The sequence below is a fragment of the Mchenga conophoros genome, linkage group LG9, assembly GCF_057382185.1.
Source record: "Mchenga conophoros isolate Kocher_MC1m ecotype Shallow Benthic linkage group LG9, M_conophoros_male_GT1.1, whole genome shotgun sequence".
In the NCBI taxonomy this organism is placed as follows: Eukaryota; Metazoa; Chordata; class Actinopteri; order Cichliformes; family Cichlidae; genus Mchenga; species Mchenga conophoros.
This window is the reverse complement of record NC_140534.1, coordinates 3,911,466-3,939,069: the sequence shown is the minus strand read 5'-3', so window position 1 is coordinate 3,939,069 and position 27,604 is coordinate 3,911,466. Positions and strand designations below refer to the sequence as shown.

The window sequence follows — 27,604 nt, the reverse complement described above, 5'->3', positions numbered from 1 at the left end:
AACAGCATTGTGGCTGATCGGACACACCCCTCTCACACACTCTTTACACTCCTGCCATCTGGAAAAAGGTACCGAAGCATTCGGGCACGCACATCCAGACTGTGCAACAGCTTTTTTCCACAAGCCATCCGTCTCCTCAGCAAAAAGGGACTGACTGATAAACACGCACACACACACATACACTAACATTATCACTCAGCTTAACTCAAATACCTCAAAACATTGAGACTGGACTGACTAACCAACACAAAGCGCAAACACACTGACCTACACCACCAAACCATCGCACACACCAACCTGTAAATGCTCTTTTGCACAATATTATTACTAGATATATTATATATTATTTATTTTTTTTGCACTAACTTGTCTTGTAGCACCTTGGTTCCTGGAGGAACGTTGTTTCGCCTCACTGTGTATTTTTAAACTGTATATGGTTGAAGTGACAATAAAGTTGAACTTGAACTTGAACTTGAACTTGTTTAGTCCTGGTGTCTCTCTCACTCTCCTGCAGACTTCCAAACTCTTTTTTCCCTTCTTGGTACAATATCTTCGCCGTCTTGTGACTTCTTTATATCCTCACACACAAATCTCACTGTTTTTCTGACACTGCTAGACTCCAAAGCCTCAGACATGGAGTTTCTACCACAGTCAGCCCAATTGCCACCCGATTTGATTTCAGCAGGTTTTGTTTCACTGACTCCTGAAACATCTGAAACATCTGAAACAGCCGAAAAAGCCGAAACAGCTGAAAAAGCTGAAACACCTGAAACACCTGAAACATCTGAAACACCTGAAACAGCTGAAACAGGTGAAACACCTGAAACAGCTGAAACACCTGAAACAGCTGAAAAACCTGAAACAGCGGAAACAGCTGAAACAGCTGAAACACATGAAACAGCTGAAACACATGAAACAGCTGAAACAGCTGAAACAGCTGAAACACATGAAACAGCCAAAACACATGAAACAGCTGAAACAGCTGAAACAGGTGAAACACCTGAAAGAGCTGAAAGAGCTGAAAGAGCTGAAACATCTGAAACAGCTGAAACACATGAAACACCTGAAACTCCTGAAACAGCTGAAACAGCTGAAACACCTGAAACAAGTGAAACACCTGAAACACCTGAAACAGCTGAAAAAGCTGAAACAGCCTAAACAGCCGAAGCAGCCGAAACACCTGAAACACCTGAAACATCTGAAACAGCCGAAAAACCTGAAACTCCTGAAACAGCTAAAACAGCTGAAACAGGTGAAACACCTGAAACACCTGAAACAGCTGAAAAAGCTGAAACAGCCGAAACACATGAAACAGCTGAAACAGTTGAAACAGCTGAAACAGCTGAAACAGCCGAAATACATGAAACAGCTGAAACAGCTGAAACACATGAAACAGCTGAAACACCTGAAACACATGAAACAGCTGAAACAGCCGAAAAACCTGAAACAGCTGAAACAGCTGAAACACATGAAACAGCTGAAACAGCCGAAAAACCTGAAACAGCTGAAACAGCTGAAACACATGAAACAGCTGAAACAGCCGAAAAACCTGAAACAGCTGAAAAAGCTGAAACAGCGGAAACAGCTGAAACACATGAAACAGCCAAAACACATGAAACACCTGAAACAGGTGAAACACCTGAAACAGCTGAAACAGCTGAAAAAGCTGAAACAGCTGAAACAGCTGAAACACATGAAACAGCTGAAACAGCCGAAAAACCTGAAACAGCTGAAACAGCTGAAACACATGAAACAGCTGAAACAGTTGAAAAACCTGAAACAGCTGAAAAAGCTGAAACAGCTGAAACACCTGAAACACCTGAAACACCTGAAACAGCTGAAACACATGAAACAGCTGAAACACATGAAACAGCTGAAAAACCTGAAACAGCTGAAACAGCTGAAACACATGAAACAGCTGAAACAGCCGAAAAACCTGAAACAGCTGAAAAAGCTGAAACAGCGGAAACAGCTGAAACACATGAAACAGCTGAAACAGCCGAAAAACCTGAAACAGCTGAAACAGCTGAAACACATGAAACAGCTGAAACAGCTGAAAAAGCTGAAACAGCGGAAACAGCTGAAACACATGAAACAGCCGAAGCAGCCGAAACACCTGAAACACCTGAAACATCTGAAACAGCCGAAAAACCTGAAACTCCTGAAACAGCTGAAACAGGTGAAACACCTGAAACACCTGAAACAGCTGAAAAAGCTGAAACAGCCGAAACACATGAAACAGCTGAAACAGTTGAAACAGCTGAAACAGCTGAAACAGCTGAAACAGCCGAAATACATGAAACAGCTGAAACAGCTGAAACACATGAAACAGCTGAAACACCTGAAACACATGAAACAGCTGAAACAGCCGAAAAACCTGAAACAGCTGAAACAGCTGAAACACATGAAACAGCTGAAACAGCCGAAAAACCTGAAACAGCTGAAACAGCTGAAACACATGAAACAGCTGAAACAGCCGAAAAACCTGAAACAGCTGAAAAAGCTGAAACAGCGGAAACAGCTGAAACACATGAAACAGCCAAAACACATGAAACACCTGAAACAGGTGAAACACCTGAAACAGCTGAAACAGCTGAAAAAGCTGAAACAGCTGAAACAGCTGAAACACATGAAACAGCTGAAACAGCCGAAAAACCTGAAACAGCTGAAACAGCTGAAACACATGAAACAGCTGAAACAGTTGAAAAACCTGAAACAGCTGAAAAAGCTGAAACAGCTGAAACACCTGAAACACCTGAAACACCTGAAACAGCTGAAACACATGAAACAGCTGAAACACATGAAACAGCTGAAAAACCTGAAACAGCTGAAACAGCTGAAACACATGAAACAGCTGAAACAGCCGAAAAACCTGAAACAGCTGAAAAAGCTGAAACAGCGGAAACAGCTGAAACACATGAAACAGCTGAAACAGCCGAAAAACCTGAAACAGCTGAAACAGCTGAAACACATGAAACAGCTGAAACAGCTGAAACAGCTGAAACAGCTGAAACACATGAAACAGCTGAAACACCTGAAACAGGTGAAACACCTGAAACAGCTGAAACAGCTGAAAAAGCTGAAACAGCTGAAACACATGAAACAGCTGAAACAGCCGAAAAACCTGAAACAGCTGAAACAGCTGAAACACATGAAACAGCTGAAACAGCTGAAACACATGAAACAGCTGAAAAACCTGAAACAGCTGAAACACATGAAACAGCTGAAACAGTTGAAACAGCTGAAACAGCTGAAACAGCCGAAATACATGAAACAGCTGAAACAGCTGAAACAGCTGAAACACCTGAAACACATGAAACAGCTGAAACAGCCGAAAAACCTGAAACAGCTGAAACAGCTGAAACACATGAAACAGCCGAAAAACCTGAAACAGCTGAAAAAGCTGAAACAGCGGAAACAGCTGAAACAGCTGAAACACATGAAACAGCTGAAACAGCCGAAAAACCTGAAACAGCTGAAACAGCTGAAACACATGAAACAGCTGAAACAGCCGAAAAACCTGAAACAGCTGAAAAAGCTGAAACAGCGGAAACAGCTGAAACACATGAAACAGCTGAAACACATGAAACAGCCAAAACACATGAAACAGCTGAAACACCTGAAACAGGTGAAACACCTGAAACAGCTGAAACAGCTGAAAAAGCTGAAACAGCTGAAACAGCTGAAACACATGAAACAGCTGAAACAGCCGAAAAACCTGAAACAGCTGAAACAGCTGAAACAGCTGAAACACATGAAACAGCTGAAACAGTTGAAAAACCTGAAACAGCTGAAAAAGCTGAAACAGCTGAAACAGCTGAAACACCTGAAACAGCTGAAACACATGAAACAGCTGAAACACATGAAACAGCTGAAAAACCTGAAACAGCTGAAACAGCTGAAACACATGAAACAGCTGAAACAGCCGAAAAACCTGAAACAGCTGAAAAAGCGGAAACAGCGGAAACAGCTGAAACACATGAAACAGCTGAAACAGCCGAAAAACCTGAAACAGCTGAAACAGCTGAAACACATGAAACAGCTGAAACAGCTGAAAAACCTGAAAACGCTGAAACACATGAAACAGCTGAAACACCTGAAACAGCTGAAACACCTGAAACAGCTGAAACAGCTGAAAAAGCTGAAACAGCTGAAACACATGAAACAGCTGAAACAGCCGAAAAACCTGAAACAGCTGAAACAGCTGAAACACATGAAACAGCTGAAACAGCCGAAACACATGAAACAGCTGAAAAACCTGAAACAGCTGAAACACATGAAACAGCTGAAACACCTGAAACTCCTGAAACAGCTGAAACACCTGAAACAGCTGAAACAGGTGAAACACCTGACACATCTGAAACAGCTGAAACAGCCTAAACAGCCGAAATACCTGAAACACCTGAAACAGCTGAAACAGCCGAAACACATGAAACAACTGAAAAAGCTGAAACACCTGAAACACCTGAAACAGCTGAAACAGCCTCTGAACTTTACTTTCCTGACTGACAATATTTGTAAAGAGTGTTCTTATTCACCCTTCCTGTGCAGGATAACTAGTTTGCATGGGGTCAGCTAGCATCCACAGATGACCCCGTATGATGCATGTCTTCTTTACTCAAGTAAAAGTAAAAAAGTAGAGACTCTGAAATGTACTCAAAGTAAGAAAGTAAGAGTAGCTCTTTGGAGGACATTTCTATTTTTGTACAAAATTAAAAACATAAATCTGTTTTCTGTTGCTACATTGCAGAGGGCGACTTTTCCTCTAAACAGGAAAATGTGCACAGTCAGGGGTTAAAGTGGATTCAGAAGGTGGGGGAAGATTTTCTTAGTGTACAGGCTGTGATCAGCTGACCTGCTGCTCTTTGTGCATTGTGCAACCCAATTCATTTATAATTGTATTAATATGCAAATTGCATTGACTATTGATCAACAACTACTGATCGAAGACTGTTTATAAGGTTGGGGAAACCTGCAGTCAGCTGAGAGAATCAGCCTTTTGGGATACAGTAACAAAGTATTTGTACTTCATTACTTCCCATGTTTTCATCAACCAGGGGAATCACCTCCTGGAGGCCATTACAAAGCATGAGGGTTTAAGGTTAATGGCTTTACTTTTAAGAGCAACCAGTTATTGCCATCTTTTATGTACAGTTTATGCATCTGCCCTTTAAGTCCCTTTAAATCCCAAAAACTATTAATAAAATCATGATTCAGGGTATCATCTTTAGCAAATGAGATCATCTCATTTTCTATTTTGTTTTTTCTACTGATGCGAGAGAATTGTCTTTAATTATGGCATCCTGAGCTGAGCATTTGACATCTGTGCTTAAAGATAAACATACAGTTGATGACTTGAAGGCAGGCAAACAGAAATACAAGATATAATATGTGAAGTATCAGGGTGTAAATACAGTAGATGGATGTGTTGAATCTCGTGCAGGGGTAGAGGGATTCTATCTTTTCTTCTTCTTTGATTTTCATTCTTGGTTTTCTGTCTTTTTCATCCTTGTAAGACAGCAGGCTTATCACCTCATCACCATGGTGACTTTGTTCTTCCTTGGCATCTATGCGTCTCCACTGTAAAAATAGAGTCAGTCATGCTGGGAGATCAGTAAAAATAAACATCAGCTCGGCCAAATGTGTCATTACCTCCCGTTACTGTGGCAACCGGGGATGGTAACCGATGACTAGGCAACCCTGTGAAGTCCCCGTGTCATTGATTAGCACGACTGGAAGAAGCAGGAATTCATTACAGTGATCAAGTTTCCCATCACCGGCTGACTTATCGGACACACACACACACACACACACACACACACACACACACACACACACACACACTGTAGACTTTTCAAAGTGTGTGAGAAGTACTAATAACTATTTTTCAGAGGAACTTTTCTTACCTCCTTCCCCTTTTATGTATCATGCGTTGCTACCGTCCTCTGTACTTTTCCACAGTCTCCTTCAGGCTTTGTCTGCATTAATTGGATGCATGAACACAGCTTCCAAAGGCGACCTTCTTTCTCTGAGTTACAAACGAGGCTCGATTATTCTCAAATTTCAGGATTTTTGCATGTATCTTTGTTGACGCTGTTATTTGTTATCAGTTGAGTTTGTCATGTAAGCCACCTTAAAAAGACGTAAAGAAGTAAAACATATCTTTCTTGCTCTTGTTATTATTATTATACATTTCACATTGCTTACAGTATTAAGCCATGTTATAACTACACTGGCTTGTTATGCAGAGATCAACCACGAGATAACAGTTTCTGTGTATCACAGACATCTTAGCATCGCTCAGCTCTTTCTTCATTCTGATTAGGCGATAATGAACACAGTGTATTAAATGACAGGGAGAGTAAGCACGGATCCAACGAAGAAACATTGTGGCGCATGTAGCAGCTGAATGAGATCTTCCTTTGGAACTGTTGGAGAACTAAAAATCTGACTTGTAATCAGTATTAATGCTCTTTTTAAAGCCCTCAGTCAGGAGTCCATGGACACCCTGTTTTACGTAAAGATCAGGGATCTGTCAAAGTCTGTTCTTCACAGCATGTGAAGGACGATAGATGTAGATGCTGAGGATGCTGAGGAGACTGGGAGAGGGTACAAAACCATCTGTAAAGACTTTGAACTCAACCCGTTCACAGTCAGACAGACTGTCTGCAAAGCAAGGAAATTAAAGAATGCTGTTAGCCTCCTCAGCATGGTCGAGCACCACAGATCAGCCCAGCAGCAAACAGGGATGCAGGAGTTTACAAAATAAGAAGCTAAGCTTAGACCTGCCTCACAGTGTCAAATGTTCATGTTCGCGAATGCACGTGGCAGAGATACAAGCAGAAAAGCTGTGCTGCCCATCTGCTGTTTGCAGAGCACACAGATGAGGCAGAGGTCTCTGTGAATAATGCTCTGTGGAAATGTCTTAAAGAAAACCTTTGGTTTAGATGCTAAGAGTGATGTGTGGAGAAAAGAAACATGCATTACAGCACTGGAACCACATCCCATCAGTCACACACGGTCATGGTAGGGCCAAGATTTGGGCTTTTCATCGCCGTCACAACAGCTCACCTTTATTGATGGAGCGATGAGGACTGAATGACAGCAGCAAAGTCAAATGTTAGTGCGTCTGTCTGTGGGCTCACAGGAAGTGAAGCAGAAAGAGACTCACCTCAGCACACGGGTCATACGTTTAACTGGGTTTGCTTTTCTTTGCTACTCTTATTTATGCACCAACATTTAAAGGCATTCGTTCATTTTTTGTCCTTAATATGCTGTAGTTCTTACACTGTAATCTTCCATCACATAGAATAGAGGGAGGCATCTGCCCTTCCTTATCTGTCCTACTCTTTCCCCTCATTTAAACTTTCTTTTCTGATTGTTTCACTTTCTACTTCCTATTATTTCCCTGATCTCCTCATAAAACCGTCCCCTGCTCTGATTTCAGTTTGCCCTCATCGTATCCAAGTCACCCTCTTGGCTCTTATTTCTCTTTCTGCCCCCAACATTTAGTTACCCTCTCTCTTCTTTTTACTCTCTCCACGTAGGAGCCGTATCTCCAGTCGGTGTGTGAGTGCTGCAGCTACCGCCTGGACCCGAACACCCCGGTGCGCTTCCTCAGCCTGCAGTGTGAGAGTGGAGAGAGCGAGCCGGTTGTCCTGCCAGTCATACACAGCTGCGAGTGCACTAGCTGCCAAGGTGAGGCGTAATGGGGCTGATGGATTTGCATGTCCATTTCTCATATCAGTGTGAGATTTAAATATATGCAAAACTTTTCATACAGGCACGAGTGCACACCGGCCTCCACAAGTCAGAGTTTCATCCAATCATCCAGGCTTATACACATCAGGACAGTCATGCAGTCATTTTCAGATGTCTCCTGTAAACACCACCAACCAGTGGAAGCAATCAAGATTTAATAAATGACAGACTTTCAGCTTTATTTCAAGAGATTTTTGAAAAATATTCCTTACATTTAAGATTTATTAAATTTCCCTTGTTGTTCATTCTTAAATGAAACTCTTTTACAGGCATGTAGTGCTTGAACCGTAAAGCCGATGGACTTTCTTCTTCACTGGATCCACTGTTAGTTGCTGTGTCTTTGTGGCTCTTTCTGCCCACTAAAGGCTGTTGTGGCCGTCCGAGAAAATGTCTTTACCTTCAGGAGCCGTTGCTTTGCTGTGTCTTTACTGCCAGGCTCTGTCCTACCAGTTTCACAGCCTTTGATTCGCTGTGAGCAGAAAGTAAAGCTGTCGATACTTCAGAATTCCTCCTGCTACTTCTACCAACACCTAGTCATGAATAAACACCCTTGACCCACTTCCACTGGCTGTGATAACACTCCACTGTGTTTGACAGACTCTTCTCTGCTACAAGTTCATATTCCTAAAAGAAACTTCCAGAACTTGGCAGGCTTTCTTCGATGTTTTCTAGGAAAGTCTTATCCGGTCTTTCTGTCCTCGGGCGTTATCAGCGTTTTGCGTCTGTACTTCATTCATGAAGTTGCGTCTTGACAGAACACTGTAGCAATGATGCATCTTCTTGGATAGATATTATGAAGGGAAGAATTCAGTTGTCTTTTGTGATCTTCCAGGAATTTGGGTGTTGCAGAGCTGACTGCTGCATTCCTGCTTTATAAAAATGTACCAAATGTTCCGATCTCTCTGATTAGACCTGGGTTGTTGCTTTCAGTGTAATGGTGAGCTCCCAAGCACAGCCACCAAATGCAAACTCAATCCTGGAAGCAGCTGCTGACCTTTCATCTACTTAATTTGCCATGATGTAATGAGGAAATAGGTTTAGGTTAGACCTATTGCTTATATACAGCCACGAGAGTCACTAACAGGTCTCTCTGCCTAATTTGTCACAGAGTGAGGAGAGATCAGGCCTCACTTGGAACTGCTTGGCAGTTAATTGTGCAATTACTTTTGAGCCTTTGAAAATATGGGAGCATGTATGAAGACGGCTGCAGCTCCTAAAAGGTTAAAGCAAGTTTTTCATATAAGTACATTTCTATTTATACAGTTCAAGATATCAACTTACAAAGAACAACTAATGAAGACACAGCTGGAGGGCCAGTAGCTCTGTCTCCTTTAGTTCTCAGCCTTGTGTGAAGCACACAACCTGATCGTTAGACCTCAGGAACCTGCAGGGGTGTTTGCATGGACACGTTTGCTGCTGCTCCAACAGTCACAACCAGAATCTTAAAGTGAGTGAGACACGAGTACTTTGCAGTTGCATTTTGAACACTTTGTTTGAAGGAGGTTATTTTGAGAAGAGATGAAATAAGCTTCTAATTCACAGCAGGACACAACAGAGCTCAGGTTGGCCTGGTGTCTTAAGTGAATAAAAGAGCAAGATCGAAACAGAGATTTAACCTGATCATCCAAAGTGAGTCAAAAGCTGCCCCAAGGTTCAGAAATATGGGGACCAGGAGTTCACAGAAATCTATCAGGGGTACAAAGGAGGACGTCTCTTTCCTCCTCATGAAGTTAAACAAGGTGTTCAGCCTTCCAGGTTTTAAAAGACCTGCAGCTTAAAACAACGCAGGGCTTAGAGGAGATCTATAACTGAATGTCATCTGCATAGCTGTGATGTCATATGTCCTTAAAAATGTGCCAAAAAGGAAAAGCTATTTTTAAAAAGATGCAGGTAATAAAATGTTGTTTCATCAGGTCGACTAATTTAACCAGGCCTGAGAAAGAAACAGGTAGAATATCAGGCTGAGCTGGGTCACTACGAGAAAACATCGTCCTCTCCGCTCTGACTTCATCCTGCAAAGAAACTTGAAATGAAAGCTATGAACTAGGATCTCATGACTGCCAGAGAATTGAGCATATAAATGACCAGCATGGTTGTCATGGCGATATGGCCTTTGCTATGGCATAAGGGTTGAGGAACGCCTTAAACGTATCACTCATCTTAGTGACACAATTCACGACAAATTTGTTGATCAGAGTCGAATAAGAACTAAATTTGAATGATTGAGTAGCGTGCTGGGCGGGGCGGGGGGGCGGGGTCTCCTCTGTGGCGGGAGAGTGGCTGCTGTGCCAATCAACTCCACCTGGCACTGCTATCTGAGCTCAGCTCCACCTCTCCCCCTACAGCTGAGCTAAAAGCACACCCGCTGCCACAGAGATGATTTCTGTCTGTAAATATTTATTGGACTCATTCGAACAGACTTGGATGAATCTAAACAGTCTGAAGTCTACAACCAAACTTACTGCATGTCAGAAACTAGCAGCAGTTACTGCTCCGTGCAAATAATTTACTTTGAATGCAACTAAGAGTTTCACGTTTGTCCTTGAGGAGTTCTTGTTCTGTAATCAAACTCAAGGCAGCTTTGAAAAGTAAAGACTGTGTGCCTGTGAAGATGTCACAGTTGAAGCAGCTCCCCTGCGTTTCTGGATCAGACTCGTCGTTAGGTGGAGCGTTAGGCTCATGGCGAGTTTGGGACACACCCTCTATCAGTGATGTCACTTTTGCTATCATCAGTGGTGTGGAAACCTGTTAACGTGGAGAGCAGGTGTTACCTCCATGAATGACATAACAGATTTTGTTACTTGGCACACCCACAGTGGAAACTTTAATAATCCTGTAGTTTGATTCTTGGTGTCTTAATGATCAGTGTCTTCAACAACAGTGACGTCCGTCTGTGGCTTCAGGTTATCAGCCGGGCTGCAGTTTCTCTGTGACGACCGTCTGTGTCCATTTGTCCTTTAGCCTCCTCTCAGCATCAGACTTGGTATCTAATATTAAAACAAGGCAGAAGGCTGCATCGGGACGATCGCTCTGAAAGCAGAACAGCTGTCAGTCGTCCATGTTTTCCTCTCCAGCTTACGGGGCAGGGGAGGTGATCTCGTGATTCAGTAGCTTGTAGAACACCTTCAGCAATAATACTTTGTTGTAATCATTTGCTGTTTGTTTATCAGCCTCTCACATCATTGGCCCACTGTTCCTTACATGCTTCAGCTCACTGAGCTTTGCAGGCATGCATTTATTTATAGAAACTTCTCCTGTGGTCCCGCTACAGCATTTCAATTAGGCTGAGGTCTGGACTGTGACTGGGCCGTTGCAGCGCCTCGATCCTGTTCTTTTTTAGCCGTTCTGTTGAACACTTGCAGCTGTGCTTGGGACCTTTGTCTTGTTGTAGGACCCAGTTTCAGTCACACTTCAGGTGTCAGGCTGATGGCTTCATGTTCTCTAGAATACTTTGGTATACAGAGGTGTTGCTGCTAGGCTGCTAGAAACCCAGGACCTATGGCTGTAACTCCAAATCATCGCTACACTTGGCAGCTGATTAGGGCTGTTTGTGCTGATATGCTGGTTTATGGTCAAACATCTCTGCTTTGGTGTTGTCTGTCCAAAGGACGTTGTTGTATTCCTTCATCTTATTTTTTCCTTCCAAAAAAAGTCGTACTTGTTCAGCCTTTTTTTATAATGTGGTGAATTTTAAAGCTGAGCATGCTAACTCTTGCCGGGATGAACTCTTGTGTTTGCTGCAGTTCCTCTGAGCATTGCACGCTGAGACCTTGGAGTGAATTTGCTGGGACGTCCACTTCTGGATAGTCTTTCACACTGTAGAATAAGACTTCAAACTGTTTGGAAATGGGCTTGAACCCTTCCCAGATTGATGGGCAGCAACAGTTGTTGATGTTTTCACCTGACTGTGCATTCGATCTCTTGGCTGCTTCTAACCCTCTTGAAGGCTTTAGAGAGGGTGGACTTTGTTTTTTGGCTCAGCTTTTGGTAAATAAATAATGAAACGGTGCAATGTGTTGTGTTTGGTAGTTCATCTGAGAGAGCATTTATACTTGTGTGTTAAATCTGTGGCGTAGAAAAATGTGTTTGTCTGTGGAAAAAACACAAAACAAACTATTATTTACATGAAAACACTTATTAGACGGGTCTGCTGTTATTTCTCTCTCACTGTGTGTGTGCACATTGTACATTTTAAGAAACCACCTCACTCTTGTTCAGTGAGGAGCATGCACTGCTGTGGAATGAAACAGAAACAGAGCCAAAGTGAAAGTGCTGCTCTAACCTTCTGTTTGCAGCAAGCAGCCAATCAGAAAGCAAAAGTCCAAGAATGAAAGTACAGGGCTGGAAATGGGAAGAACATATCCAATTCAAAGACTCAGCCTTCATGTCACAGTTGTTTTTATTACCACCAGGCTGAACCACAAGCGTGTGGTCACTGACACGAGCATTCCTGCAGATTTACACACACAAACATATGCTCACCTTTGCCCGTCATAAATGATTTAATGAAGGGTCCCACCTCTGAAGCAATTATGCTGTAATCCATTCATCAGCATGGCTGATCGCCTCAGTTAATTGGATGGAGCCGCATACGACGTAGAACCCCACCCCCAGTGCTGCTCCTCCGTGGACATTACATCTGATGGCTTTGGCCGTTGGTGCGATCAATCTTTGATAACGCACACGCACAGACGCGCGCCTATGAATCCATATAACATCATTTCTACACATCTGCATCTACATTGCACCTGTTTTAATAGAGTTCAGTTTCATCAGGCTCATTTCAGAATTGAGCCAGAAGTCTTTGCACACACTGGGTCTCAATCTGTCATCCTGTACAGGAAGCAGTTTTCTGTTTGCTGAACGTGTTCAGTTCTTTGACGGAGTAGCGGTGAAGATGCGACACCGGCTCACTGTTTCCTTTCTCCGCAGGAGGCGATCTGTCCCGACGCTGAGCGAGTCTGTTGGACGCGTCTGCGAACGCACCGCAGAGAGAACAGTGTGAAGTCCAAAGCACCAAGGAGCACCTCGCTAAAAGCCAGCTGGGTGATAGATGGAGGATTCTGGGTGGACGGATGGATGAGTGGAAAAAGTCCCTGCTGATAAACACAGTGCTCTGTAGTGCTCAGTCACCAAATGACTGGATCTTACTGCTGATCGTATATTTCTTACATATTCTGCAGCCTGTACATTCTACTGTGTATTTATAGATTAAAGATCCTATGAGACAAGTTCTACTGCATTAAAACATGTTTCTTGTGTATGTTTGTGTATGTATACGTAGCAGCTACTGAACTGAACAGCTACTAGTCTGGGTTATATTCCCATGTTTACAGTGCAGTGCTGACGGGCTGGTCAATAAATGGACAGCAGGTCAGCTGTCTGTCTTTGAGGAATCCTTTTCTGTTTTAAGCAGTGTTGCAGCAGCACATGCTTCGTTCCTTTGTGGGACGTGGAAAGCACCACATTAATAAAAGTGCCATTAAAAGTTTATAAGATAAAAGATTATAAGATTGATTTATGATCAATTTCAGGGCTGAGATCACCGACAGATTTCCTTCATACATTCAAATTATGCTGATGTGCTTTTTATTAATAATAATAATAATAATAGTAGTAGTAGTTTAATACACTGAGAGTAATCACAATGTTCTAATCCAGAGAATTAAGCAGCTTTACTTGCACACTTCAGTAAACTTAACATCTAAAGGATGTAAGTACAATCGCAGAAGCTTCCAGATAAATATCTGCAGCAAACGAGCTGTGTACGCCACAAACATGCTGCTGTTCGTTTCCCTTTTCCTTCGGTTTGCATCAAAGAGCATTGCTGTCCTGACAGCCTCCTGGCTGTAACGCAAGCTTTCGTTAGATTTAGCGTTCAAGTCCTTTTTAAAATAATGTGCTCATTTCCCCACAGATGAGCTCGTCTCCTGTGTCACCGGGTCTTTTATGGTATGGGGCGCCGTTTGTAAACTGAAACATGCCGAAATTAACAGCAACATTTTTCCACATTTAGCTCTAAATCTTACAAAAACATGTTTTTTCGAGTCATTTTTTACAACATTTAGTAAAATATTTGTAACTTTTCATATTTAAAACAGGATTTTAAATGTTAAATCTAAATGCTAAATGTTAAATCTAAATGTTAAATGTTAAATCTAAATGCTAAATGTTAAATGTAAATATTATATTTAAATGTAAATGTTAAATGTTAAATGTAAATATTATATTTAAATCTAAATGTTAAATGTTAAATGTAAATATTATATATAAATCTAAATGTTAAATGTTAAATCTAAATGTTATATATAAATCTAAATGTTAAATGTTAAATCTAAATATTATATATAAATCTAAATGTTAAATGTTAAATCTAAATGTTATATATAAATCTAAATGTTAAATGTTAAATCTAAATGTTATATATAAATCTAAATGTTAAATGTTAAATCTAAATGTTATATATAAATCTAAATGTTAAATGTTAAATCTAAATATTATATATAAATCTAAATGTTAAATGTTAAATCTAAATGTTATATATAAATCTAAATGTTAAATCTAAATGTTACGGGAAACTAAATATTTAGCTAATATGCAAATTTATTGTACGGGTCAACGGAAATACCAAAATAAAAGCTTCAAGAAAACCTCCCGCGCTAAAGTGTGCCGGTTGCGGTCAGGTTCTGTGTTTGCGCTCCTCTCACGGTCACTTTTGACTGCCATGAGCTGCTTCGACTATTCCCTACCAGCATGTCCAGCGATTTAGCTGAAAACATTGGAAGAGCCGTTTTGTCGGCCATCCAACGATTCAGCGGTAATGCACCCTCGACCTCACAAACGCCGCAGCACTTGGTAAGTTTATTGTATAGCATTTTGGACGGGTTGATAGCAGTGTTAGCAAAACTAGCAAAGCTAAATTACTTAGCTAGTCCTCAATTATTTCATTTGGTAGGCAGCAGACAGAGATCGAACATCATACAACTCTATTTATTTATTTGGTAGGTAGGTAACAGTCGTTCTTGATGTAAATGTTTCCTTAGGAATCCAGCAATGCACCTGGACCAAGTAGACCTGCCGTCTCCACTGGGATACCATACTGCTCGGTAGGCCTTCTTACACATATCATTTAATTTATTTATCATGAAATTTCCCCTTGTGGGACTAATAAAGGTATGTTATCTTATCTTAGCTGACTGGTTTTGATATACAGTCAGGTTCATAAGTAGTTGGATACAGACACATTTTCTAATGTTGCTTCTGTACATTACCAGAATGAATTAAAAATGAAACTACTCCAATGCAGTTGAAGTGCAGACTTTAAGTTTTAATTCAGTGGGTTGGACTAAATGAATGCATAAAAATGTGAGAGGGAAAAATTAATTTGTAAACACAATCCTATCATTTCAGAGGCTCTAAAGTAATTAGACAAATTAAATAACTGAAAATAAAATGATAATTTCTATTACTTTATTCAAAACCCTTTGTTGGCAATGACAGCCTGAAGTCTTGAAGTCATGGACACCACCAGATGCTGGCATTCCTCCTTACTAAGGCTCTGCCAGGCCTTTACTGCATTGGCTTTCAGTTGCTGTTTGTTTGTGGGCCTTTCTGTCCTAAATTTAGTCTTCAACAACTGAAATGTATGCTCACTTGGGTTAAAATCCAGTGACTGACTTGGCCATTCAAGAATATTCTATTTCTTTACTTTATTAAAGTCATGGGGTGCTTGGACTGTATGTTTTGGGTCATCTTCCATCTTTATTATTAAATGCTGCCCAATCAATGTGACTACTTTTAGCTGGACTTAAGCAGACAAGTATGTCTCTGAACACATTCAGCTGCTTCAGTCCCGTGTCACATATTCAGTAAACACTACCAGTGCCACTGGCAGCCATGCACGCCCAAACCATCACACTGCCTCTGCCATGTTTTACAGATGATGTGGTATGCTTTGGATCATGAGTCGTTCCACCCTTCTCCATACTTTTTTCTTGCCATCATTCTGGTAGAGGTTGATCTTGGTTTTATCTGTCCAAAGAATGTTTTTCCAAAATTTAGCTGGCTTTTACTAGATGTTTTTTTTTTTTTTTTGTTAAGTCCATTCTAGCCTTTCTATTCTTGAGGCTTATGAGTGGCTTGCACCTTGCAGTGAACCCTCTGTATTAGGGCTGTTCGATATGACGATATGAAAACATCTATCATTTCATATTATACGCTATCATTTGTTCTGTGGTGTCGCAAAATAAATTTTACGTCAATATTTTTCATCGTTTTGATGGTCACTGTAGTGGCTGTATTAATTTCTTAATTTTCTTTTTTCTGTTATGTTCTCTTTGACCGCATGTTGTCTGTTCACAGTAAAATTTTCAAAATGCAAACACTACGTCTCAAATCAATTCCAGGCCTTTTATCTGCTTAATTGGTAATGACATCATCATTTTAATATGGATACCCTAAATTAAAGCTTAGTCTGCACATCATGTCCATGATATAATTTTGATTGGAATATGTTTCAGTAAACGGGCAACAAAATAAAACTTGTTAGGGTCCAAATACACACTGACCTAACTGCAGGCCTTTTCTACTCTAATTGAGTGCTCAAAGCACTTTATACAACAGATCTCATTTACCCATTCACATGCACAGATTAATACAAGCACTTTTTCTGTCCAACATTCGCACACAGTCATAGTCGGATAAACTCATTGGGAGCTCTAGATTAGAGCACCTGGGAACTGAATCACCAACTTGACCAACAATCACCAAATGCTAATCTACAAGATACAAAAGGTTCAGTTTTCTGTGTAATGGGTAGACAATAGTAAGATGGTCTGAGTCTACAGTTTGTTTGTTTGTTTTTAATGAACAGATAACAGAAACCTTACGGATGTATTGTAATGCATAGGTGTCTATCTGTATCTGTGTTTGAATTCATTTCAGGTTCCTCTTCCATCAGTTCCTCAAGCTCATGCTACGCGCTCACATTTTGTGAGAAAAAACAAGACCTGCAAACACTATACAAAAGATGTTGTGTGCTTGCCCTTGTCTTCAGCATCAACGTTTCTCATACCGAGAGGAGATTCACGAGCAAAACTAGCACAAGATGGCCTTATTGGGAAGATCTCCTTTACATCTGACTGGTCTGAAGCACAACTTAGAGAAGAAATAGCAGCAATCTTCAGAAGAACATTTGCACTGTCAACTGGCCAGACATTCCCTTTTGAGTATTTGAGTACAATTAGAGGATGTAAACGACTAATGAAACCAAATGTTTTTAGCAGTTTTCTTTGGGGTGGCCAAGAAGTTGGCTCGATTTGTTCCACCACCTGCCTCTATATAATGGCAGGGATACAAAAACCTGCACAGGTAAACATTTTATATTGCAGTGCAGAAATATTTATTGTCTAAAAAGTGAGTCTGTTCCCTTAACATAATTTTATTAATTGTATTAATTAATGCAGTTTCAGCAGGTGTAAACAGTTTTTAGTGCAGCCATGTGCCTCTGTGTTACCAGTGATTTGGTGCAACTGTATTTGATTTTATGTAGAACATGCTTTCTTTTCCCTCAGGAGGAACCAGAAGAGCTGTCTGACAGTGACTTTGAAAGTCCAGTCTGCCGGAGAAGACGAGGTATGTGATGTGAATGAAAACCTAGTGAGGTTCTAAGCTCGATGACCAGTTAGATTTTGTTACTGCAGTGCGTAATAATTCCTGGGGGGTTTGTTTGATGAGAGCATCGTTAATTTGTCCGATTGGGGCGATCTTGGCTCAAGAGTTGGGAGTTTGCCTTGTAATCGGAAGGTTGCCGGTTCGAGCCCCGGCTCGGACAGTCTCGGTCGTTGTGTCCTTGGGCAAGACACTTCACCTACCGCCTACTGGTGTTGGCCAGAAGGGCCGATGGCGCGATATGGCAGCCTCGCCTCTGTGGCTACAACTGTAGCTTGCCTTCACCAGTGTGTGAATGGGTGGATGACTGGGTGTGTAAAGCGCTTTGGGGTCCTTAGGGGGGACTAGTAAAAGTGCTATACAAATACAGGCCATTTACCATTTTAATGTTTACGAATTATCACAGGTGATTACAGCCAAGGAGGAATATGTGCCCAACTTTCACTTAAACTAATATAAGGATATATAAAGGCTGTTAACATTATGAAGCAAGTCATGCTGACCTTCTTTCCTTTGTTCAGTGCATCATGCGTTGTCTACAACACCAGGTGAAAGTGAGGCCAAGCATCAGGAAACAGAGAGCTGCATTCAAGAGAGTGAAAATGAGGGACAGCAGATGTTTCCATATAATGTGGCAGAATTTGTGTAAGCTGTTGTCTAGGGGTTAAAGAAATCCTTCATTTTAGATGTTGTTTAGGATATTGTTTTGATGCAAGTTTCCAATTTGCATGTTTGGGTTTTTTTTGCTGAATGACTGCAACTTTAGGATTTACATTTAATATATTTTTTTTTTAATGATGTAGTGTGAGAAATTCTTCAAGGCTGACATGTTTTATGATTTCTAATATCTCTTATCTACTTAGCCCTATTTTTCTGGAGGAAGATGAAGCTCTTGAAGAGGCAATTCAGCGTAGCCTCCTAGAAGAGTCTGATAGACAGAGTGAAGTTCATATTTCAAGGTAAGATTTGAAAGTAACCTTTGATAATTGAATATTTTATTTGCATCTTTACTTGCATCATTTTTTTGCAGTTACACAATTACAAAGGTAATTGCTCATTTCTGACTAATTTAATATGGACTATCACAACATAATTATCTGTTGTAACTCTGTGCACTTGAGTCAAATGTACAGCAAATTTCCATTTTTCCCCAAGATCTGTTTGTCATTGTCCCTTTTTTATATAGGTCTTTTAAGAAGCTCAGCAAAGAAGAAATTGAAGGTCTTCTTAGAGCTCATAGTGAGAAAGTCATTACACCAGGAACAAGACAACTCCATATCAGTCGAGCCAATGTGTGGTCGACTGCTTTGCGTCAGTTCAAGAGACCCAAGTTTGCAGAAAGCTGTGAGATGCTTTATGTCACATTTGCAAGCGATGAACATGATACAGAGGAAGATGCTGCTGACCTTGGGGGGCCAAGGCGGGAGTTTTTCCGTTTACTGGTGAAGGCCATCTTTCAGGACAGTGGTGCTTTTGAAGGTAATAGGATTTCACAGTCAAACTAACTAACTAACTTACTTACTTACTCAAGGCCTAAAGGCTTGTTGACGACACTCGTTTTTATAATGTTACAAACGCAACAACCACCTGATCTGAACATTGTTTGACAGAACATTAACAAGTTAATAAATGACTACAGATAATAAATCTGTTATGTTCTGTGTGTCTGAAACAGTAAAAAAAAAAAAAGTAATACATTTTTGTCTGTCAATCTCAAGATATCAGTCTGGGGTCTGTACAGAATATACTTTTTTGTGTGTTATTTTTCAGCTACACCAAATGGATGCACACTGAAATTTAACATCCTACACTTGCAAAATGGAGTATATCGAACCATTGGCAGGATGTTGTCCACGATAATAGTGCAAGGTGGAGAAGCACCTGCCTTTCTCTCTCCACATGTAGTAGACTACATTGTGTCAGGAGACATTCTTCAAGTACACCTAACACCGGATGATATAGGTGACCCTGAGTTAAGAGAGAATCTGAAAAAGGTGAATTGCAATATTATAACAAGAATATTGTAATATTTCCTATATTCACAAGTCTTCTGGTCTTCTTTTATAATATATAATAAATACACTTTTGGTTATTAGAGGCAATTCCATGTATTATATTTTCAATTTGTTTCCTTTTTGTTAAAAAAAAAAAATATTGGTGAAATACAGCCAAATAAACCAAAACAAAAACGTTTCGAGTCCAATTAAAATGAACCATCTGCAGTATTTGTGTACACTGGTAAAAAACAAACATTTAAAGTGTTTTTCTTAAATATTTAGGTTGTAAATGCAACAACTCAACATGATTTGGAGGAAGCAGTCAGCTGCTGCGACTCATGGCGATATCAAGTTGAAGGTCTTCCACTCACAGTCACCATGGCCAATAAAGATCTGTTTGTGAAAAATGCAGCTCTATACCTCGCAGCTCTATACCTCGCAGTTCTGCAACGGCAAAGCTGTTTCGATCAACTAACTGATGGCTTGTCCTACTATGGAGTGAGAGTTATATTTTTTCTGTATCAATTGGTCATTATTTTATAATCATTTAGAGTGAGCTACTTTTTATATTTAAAACTGGAATTTAACCATTATTTAAACTTTTCTGTCTAGATTTTATCACTCCTGAGAGAGAACCCCAGTTTGCGTGTTCTGCTTGACCTATCGGGGGAGGACAAAGATCTGACAGCCAGTTTAATTGCTGGGGTTCTCAGGCCAAGCTATTCTGTCCTTGGGAGCAACAGAAGAGTTAGAGAGGAGCTGATGGTGGTCAAATTTCTGGAATTTCTCCAGTGTGTCGAAAGTAAGCAGAAATTCACATAATGTAGTCTGGCCATGAAACAATTCGGGACACTAAAGTAAAACTTTGTCTTTTTATGTCACATGCGCGCACACAAAACAGGAATAAAGATGTATGATAGCTTACAACTGACAAGCAAGGCAAAGACAGAACCTCTGTATTTTTTATAAAAACATTAGCCATCATTTAGTTGTTAGCTCAAGCTTTAACTATTTTAGTGTCCCCAGGTTAACGGTGGTTTTTCTTTGTTTTTAGATGAAGAGCTGAGAGACTCACTTGGAGAAAGGACTCTTACCAAGGATGAAGAGGCATTTGTGAAGGCTTTGAGGCCTGGTCACATCTTGGCTTTTGCCACCGGGAGCAGCAAGGTTCCAGCCATAGGTTTTCAACCAGCTCCTAAAATAACATTCATTCACGATGAAAGCAAACATCTCCCGATTGCACACACATGTGCAAATGAGCTTCAGCTTTTTGTGAATGAAACAACAATGGCTGATGATGATGCTTTTCATTACTGCTTCTTAGTAGCACTCATGAATGGAGCTTTATTCAGCACCATCTAAACATGTTCCAAAAAAAGTGAAATTAAAATGGTGGGTTTGTTAACTCTAATCCTGTTCATTAATTGTAGTTTCAAGTAACTTTGCTTCATACAAGATAGTTGAAATAAATTCTGACTGCATTTAATGTTCAACAACAAACAAACAAACAAATCAATAAAGTCACTGGTGTAATACAATTAATAATTTTATTAAGCTTTTTCTTTTTTTAAACAAGGACACTTCAAAACAGTTTATGCACAGAGTATACTAAACATGCTTTGTAGAACAAGCCAGGATTACTTAGACATCTAACAGCAACATTTATTAAGACTATTGCAACTTTACAATGATTAAAACAATACTGTAGATAATCTTGTGAATTGATTTAAAGACTGACTGTTCCGTGTCGATAATTTTCACTGTTATACTGTATTACAGTGAATTTGATCTTTACTTCAATCTGAATAACTGGTTTTACCCATAAACTAAAAGTGGTTGTAGCCTTCTGAATAGCCTATGAGTCACTGTCAGTCATTAACTCTGAGTCCTTATGTGGCAGGAGGCATCACTGCTAGAGGGGAGGGGCTTCTGCAGTAGTACAAAAACTGCATTTGCTGTACAGCATTTAAGAATACTAAGTGTCATCACTCTTTAGAACATCACTGGTATCCTGTGGTTGAGGTCACACATTTACAAGTTTGTTAAAAATATACTGCTGTGTTCGTTGAAACAATGTTTTACCATTATTGTTGTCTTCTTCAAAAGGGTGAATGCTTGTATATAGCTCTTGTAAATCGCTGTCATTTAATGGGACAAACCTACTTTCAGAGTTTGACAAGGAGGGTATGGAGACCTCTGCTGTAGAAAGTTCTGGGTTGTGACGATGAGACACATGAGTTCCGCAGGCAAAAAGCTGGATGGGAGTTCTATTACCTTCAGTGGAAACAGAGTGATTGTTATATCCAGCTTTGAATTCCTTCAAAGTGCGGTTGATTCGTGGTAGAAACACATAATGAAGGCAAAATAGGTCTGTTGCATTTTCTAAGTCTAGGATACCAAGTGATTCCAATTCATAAAATATAGGTGCATAAATGCGGCTACAGTTGTTGTTGTTGTTGTGGTTGAAACGCTCAATCCTCTGGTTGTGCACAGAACTTCCCATTAAGACAGAGCTTTCACCCCTGCTTGCTCGCATGTCCTCCCAAATCTGAGCATTCTCTCCTCCGTGATCAGTCCTGATATGCAGGGGTCTGCCAAATTGTCCAACAGCTGCAGTAAAGAGGGCTTTCACAGTCTCAGCTCGATTATTGCTGGAGCACTGAAGAAACATCAACATCCTGCTGTATCCATCTATTGCACCATGAACAACAAACTTCCAGCGAATCAGTTTGTGATTTCCATCTATGTGCCATATGAAATTTGGATGAGGCACAGAATATACTCGCCGAGCAACTGCAGTTCTTCTCCTGGATAGAACACCAGCCGAGTCCACCCTCCGCAGTGACTTTCTTACGCGCCATCTTTGAACCACTATGTTTTTGGAACGCAGATGACCCATCAGCATCACTTCTCCAACATTTGGATGTTCAGTTTTTATTTGGGACACTATCTGATCTAACTCATGGTCACTGATTACATTGAATTTTGACTCTGAGATATTATAGTCTTGCAGTAACTTATACAGAGTGGGCCTGGAGATGGAAAGGATAGATGCAGCTTCAGTAAAAGATGTTTTCAGGGAAAGAACATTTTCCAATTCCTCTTTGGAAATCTGAAGCCTTCCTTGGTAACCATCCTAGAACACGGCACAGAAAATCTCAATGAGCACAATTCTATAACAAAAGATGGGTAATTTGAGGCAATTGTACTGTGACAGATTAGCTAGAGTAATATTTTATCAATAGTTTTAAAATATGAAAGTGAGCAATCAAAAGACACTTCACAGCAAAAACAGTAATAAAATATGACGTAAAACTTGTGAATGTTGTTGGTGGTGATGTGACACTGCTAGTGATGGACCCCTAAGAAGATGAAATGTATGTAGAATCAGAATCATTACTTTGACAGGATTTAATTTAAGGTCACATATTACACCAAAGAAAAAACAAAAATCAGTCAGCTAAATGATATGTGTAAGAAGGCCTACCGAGCAGTATGGTATCCCAGTGGAGACGGCAGGTCTACTTGGTCCAGGTGCATTGCTGGATTCCTAAGGAAACATTTACATCAAGAACGACTGTTACCTACCTACCAAATAAATAAATAGAGTTGTATGATGTTCGATCTCTGTCTGCTGCCTACCAAATGAAATAATTAAGGACTAGCTAAGTAATTTAGCTTTGCTAGTTTTGCTAACACTGATATCAACCCGTCCAAAATGCTATACAATAAACTTACCAAGTGCTGCGGCGTTTGTGAGGTCGAGGGTGCATTACCGCTGAATCGTTGGATGGCCGACAAAACGGCTCTTCCAATGTTTTCAGCTAAATCGCTGGACATGCTGGTAGGGAATAGTCGAAGCAGCTCATGGCAGTCAAAAGTGACCGTAAGAGGAGCGCAAACACAGAACCTGACCGCGACCGGCACACTTTAGCGCGGGAGGTTTTCTTGAAGCTTTTATTTTGGTATTTCCGTTGACCCGTACAATAAATTTGCATATTAGCTAAATATTTAGTTTCCCGTAACATTTAGATTTAACATTTAACATTTAGATTTATATATAACATTTAGATTTAACATTTAACATTTAGATTTATATATAACATTTAGATTTAACATTTAACATTTAGATTTATATATAACATTTAGATTTAACATTTAACATTTAGATTTATATATAATATTTAGATTTAACATTTAACATTTAGATTTATATATAATATTTAGATTTAACATTTAACATTTAGATTTATATATAATATTTAGATTTAACATTTAACATTTAGATTTATATATAACATTTAGATTTAACATTTAACATTTAGATTTATATATAATATTTAGATTTAACATTTAACATTTAGATTTATATATAACATTTAGATTTAACATTTAACATTTAGATTTATATATAATATTTAGATTTAACATTTAACATTTAGATTTATATATAATATTTACATTTAACATTTAACATTTACATTTAAATATAATATTTACATTTAACATTTATATTTAAATATAATATTTACATTTAACATTTAGCATTTAGATTTATATATAATATTTAGATTTAACATTTAACATTTAGATTTATATATAATATTTACATTTAACATTTAACATTTACATTTAAATATAATATTTACATTTAACATTTATATTTAAATATAATATTTACATTTAACATTTAGCATTTAGATTTAACATTTAACATTTAGATTTAACATTTAGCATTTAGATTTAACATTTAAAATCCTGTTTTAAATATGAAAAGTTACAAATATTTTACTAAATGTTGTAAAAAATGACTCGAAAAAACATGTTTTTGTAAGATTTAGAGCTAAATGTGGAAAAATGTTGCTGTTAATTTCGGCATGTTTCAGTTTACAAACGGCGCCCCATATTATGGGGAATGCAAAGACAGTAAGATTATACATGATTTAAAACCCATCATCCATCTCTCTGCGTTTCTCTTGGTTACTTCATAAAACCTTCTGCAGCTTCTACGTCTAACACAACTGGCAGTGTGAAAAACACGGTTTCTGCTGACAGTTTCATTTACTGCGGAGCTGTTTAGCCACGGCTGTAAGGAGATGTAGCTTTTAATGGATGTGTCAAAGTGACGCCCGGAGCTTGTTCTCTTTATTTAGTTCAGTCGTTTATCCAATATAATGTAAGGTGCGCACACATAAATTCATCAATGAACTTTAGTTACATATTGATTTTCCTCTCTCATCATCCCCTTCTTGCCTCCTCGGTCCCCTCCTTTCTTCCTCTCCTCGTCCTCTCTTTTCTTGACTAAATAAGGGAGTTTTGAGGGGAAGGCTGACCAGCACGCCTCCTCTGGCTTTCAGCTGCTTCAGTAAATACTGCTGGAAGTAATAAGAGCAGTAACCGCTGCATTTTTAATTCATGCCAAAGACTCACGTTTTGATCGATAGTCTTCGTCCAGCTGCAGGGCTGCAATTTATCACGTGTGACTAATCATTAAAAATATGATGCTGAGGAAAAAGGGGGGAGGACGCCTTATGGAGCTGTGCAGCACATTTTTGATAAATGCTTCCACGGAGCAGCAGAGGGCTTCAGGCCTTTGCTTGGCGCTGCTGAAAACAAGGACGTTTTCCTCAGTCGGAGCCATCACAGGTGAACCGGCTGCAGTCCGGTTCCAATGGACTTCAAGGGATTCAGGAAAACGCTTTGTCTGCTGATGCCTTCAATGCCGGTCGGAAAATTAATACCTCACAGCTAAATTGAAGCGATGCTTCAAACAAGGTCATCGTAATTTCACCTCGTTAGTGTCCCCAGCAGCTCACAAACTACTCTTGCTCCCAGTGGCTTTGACAGCAGCGCACACGCGGCTGCATTTTAATACAAAAAGACGAGAATTTCATCCGATCTGGTCTTTGGGACATAATCAGCATTTCTGTTTCATTTCCCCCACAATGACAATATATATATACTACCAACCGTTTATCACAAGAAAACGAGCTTGTCAGTTAAATAATTAACTTGTGACAACATAATAATAACAATAATAATCATCATCATTTTGTGTAATTAGATTGTACTGTTGTGTACCATGACAGTATGTGGTTTCATTTCCGACATACAATTTAGTCCTTTTTAGCTAACAGTCTAAATTAATGACACGTTACGCATTCTTAATGTTTGGAGAACATTCATATATTTAAAGATATTACATGTAATGCTAAAATAGAGCGGAAGAGCAGGACTGGGTTTCAATCCATCCGCTAGATCCGCAATACCCGACGCTCCATGAAGGCATCATCCCCAGGTTGACAGAAGGGGGGAACCCTTGTGACGTAGCTGAGCAGGCTGAGTGGTGAATCCCCATCCGACCCTCCCTGAAGCACAATAAAGAAGCACCAGCAACGCGTTTTAAACGGCCTTTCGTTATCCACGGCAAACTCGCTGATTCAGGATCAGCTCAGGCAGAGAGACACGCTTCACTTTCGCGCAGGTGAATGTTCCTTTGTGAGGTATGGATGGAGTCTTTTGTTACACAGAGACAAGCAGCACAGGAGCGGGCAGAAGGGCGTGGATGTAAACTGAATCCCTCCCATAGCTGCTGAGGACAGGTAATGCAGCACAAAGCCGAACACCTGTTAACAACGGCAGCCTTTCAGAGCTCGTATCCACCATCACCTGCACCACACATTCATTACAAGATCATCTTTGTGACAAATGATCTTGTTTTGAGGCATTTAAATCAGTTGCAGTGCTCTTTAATGATATCTGGGCCACGTTTTCAGCGACCAAAACCCCCAAACTGCAAAGCTCTTGGAGGTGTAATAGGCAGTTTTTTTCTGGGGTGAGGAGAGCAGGGATGGCCGAGAGCGCGCTCCTTCTCCTCCACCCATCAAAGGTTGGCTATCTCGCTCCTGATGCGCAAAGGGTTAAAAAGAGACGCAGTTAGAAGCCAGTGGAGCTGAAGTCATCTGGCAGAGCGCACAGCGAGATGGAGGAGAGAGATACAGTGAACACCTCCTAAAAAAAACACTGATCTAGGACGCTTCAAGCTGCTGTTCTTGAGCTCTGCTGTTTTCATGCAACCAATCCGGTGTTCTTCATTTCCTCCCCAGTGAAACGCGCTGAGCTTCAGGTGGCGAAGAGGAGGAGGTGGAATAAGAGAAGAATAAAGACGCGCAGCTCAGCGCCAGAGCCATGGCTCCACAGAGGTTCGTCGGAAAGCTCGCTTCACGGGAGCGGGTTGTAGTGCAGGATGAGTGGTCCCCCGCGCTCCAGCGAGTGTGAGAGCAGGAGGAACATCACCTGACAGGCGGCCCTCCCCTCGGGGGACACAAGCAGACACGCTCGCGCCTCTCAGGCTGGAAACTGGAGGGCAAAAAACGGCTCAGATCCTACAGCGCGCCTCCTTTTCCAGAACTCTCCTCTTCCTCACTTTCTCGTGGAAAGAGATTTCACTTTCTCTGCGGCCAAACTTGGGAAAACTTTGGCCCCCGGATTGAGCCTGGCGCTGTAGCGTCCATGCCGGGAGCGCCGTGAGCGTCGTGCGCCCGGCTGCGGAGATTGGAGAACTGCGCTCTCGCTGTGATATTATTCAAAGTCCCGCAAAGTCTTTCGCAGTCCAGGGGCCACTGCAGCGAAGATGCCAGTCCGGAGGGGCCATGTGGCTCCGCAGAACACCTTCCTGGATACCATCATCAGGAAATTTGACAGTCAAAGTAAGAATCTAGATTTTCCTCCTTCAGATTGTTTATCCAAGCGTCCACAGCCTGCTTTGCTTTCATCGAGGCCCGGCGGTAGTGATTGATTTGCTGACTCGGGAGCTGTTAGAAATAGCATCCTAATGATGTAGACGTTGAGGTGACACGTTGTTTTCCAGAATTAGCCTCAATTATGGTGTCCCCTGCATGCTTAATGGCCGTGACACGTCACAAGGGTCGGAACTCTGTGATAAATGAAACCAATCAGAAATCGAGCGAAACTTTACGGATGCCAAACGTTTCACGGCAGCAGCAGCTTGTGTAGATTGATGCGCTCCTGAGTTTACTTGGAGCCTCTTGTTAAAGGTTAGTATCTGCATCCTTTAGTACACTTGCTTTCATGGAATCAGGTTCGTCCTCAGTGTTTATACTCAGTAATCGCTGAAACCATTCTGAGTTTCGTTTGCCTTCCAAATCGCTGTTTCA

At 40.5% G+C, this 27,604-nt stretch overlaps 4 protein-coding genes across 4 annotated transcripts in view; 3 read left to right on the top strand and 1 right to left on the bottom strand.

The window, feature by feature from the left end:
* The window catches only part of sspo (SCO-spondin), a 103,467-nt gene extending 90,357 nt beyond the window's left edge, over window positions 1-13,110 (top strand). The window contains exons 116-117 of the mRNA XM_085287850.1: window positions 7,548-7,698; window positions 12,694-13,110. Of these exons, the coding sequence (XP_085143976.1) occupies window positions 7,548-7,698; window positions 12,694-12,716 (174 nt within the window). The 3' untranslated portion in view covers window positions 12,717-13,110. The remainder of the gene's footprint in view (window positions 1-7,547; window positions 7,699-12,693) is intronic.
* A 1,367-nt stretch (window positions 13,111-14,477) lies between these two features.
* LOC146566628 (uncharacterized) lies at window positions 14,478-20,904 on the top strand. The gene is made up of 11 exons (XM_085286178.1): window positions 14,478-14,616; window positions 14,805-14,867; window positions 16,705-17,130; window positions 17,334-17,394; window positions 17,952-18,075; window positions 18,294-18,389; window positions 18,617-18,909; window positions 19,201-19,424; window positions 19,710-19,925; window positions 20,040-20,229; window positions 20,482-20,904. The coding sequence occupies exons 1-11, from the start codon at window positions 14,515-14,517 to the stop codon at window positions 20,787-20,789; spliced, it is 2,103 nt and encodes a 700-aa protein (XP_085142304.1). The 5' UTR covers window positions 14,478-14,514; the 3' UTR covers window positions 20,790-20,904.
* A 51-nt stretch (window positions 20,905-20,955) lies between these two features.
* On the bottom strand, window positions 20,956-23,520 carry LOC146566627 (uncharacterized). The gene is made up of 3 exons (XM_085285889.1): window positions 23,166-23,520; window positions 22,915-22,977; window positions 20,956-22,563 (listed from the first exon to the last, which is right to left on the bottom strand). Exons 1-3 carry the CDS (start codon window positions 23,265-23,267, stop codon window positions 21,451-21,453), a joined length of 1,278 nt encoding a protein of 425 aa, XP_085142015.1. The 5' UTR covers window positions 23,268-23,520; the 3' UTR covers window positions 20,956-21,450.
* Window positions 23,521-26,272: 2,752 nt separating this feature from the next.
* Window positions 26,273-27,604, top strand: part of kcnh2b (potassium voltage-gated channel, subfamily H (eag-related), member 2b) — a 245,359-nt gene continuing 244,027 nt past the window's right edge. The window contains exon 1 of the mRNA XM_085286176.1: window positions 26,273-27,136. Within this exon, the coding sequence (XP_085142302.1) occupies window positions 27,061-27,136 (76 nt within the window). The 5' untranslated portion in view covers window positions 26,273-27,060. The remainder of the gene's footprint in view (window positions 27,137-27,604) is intronic.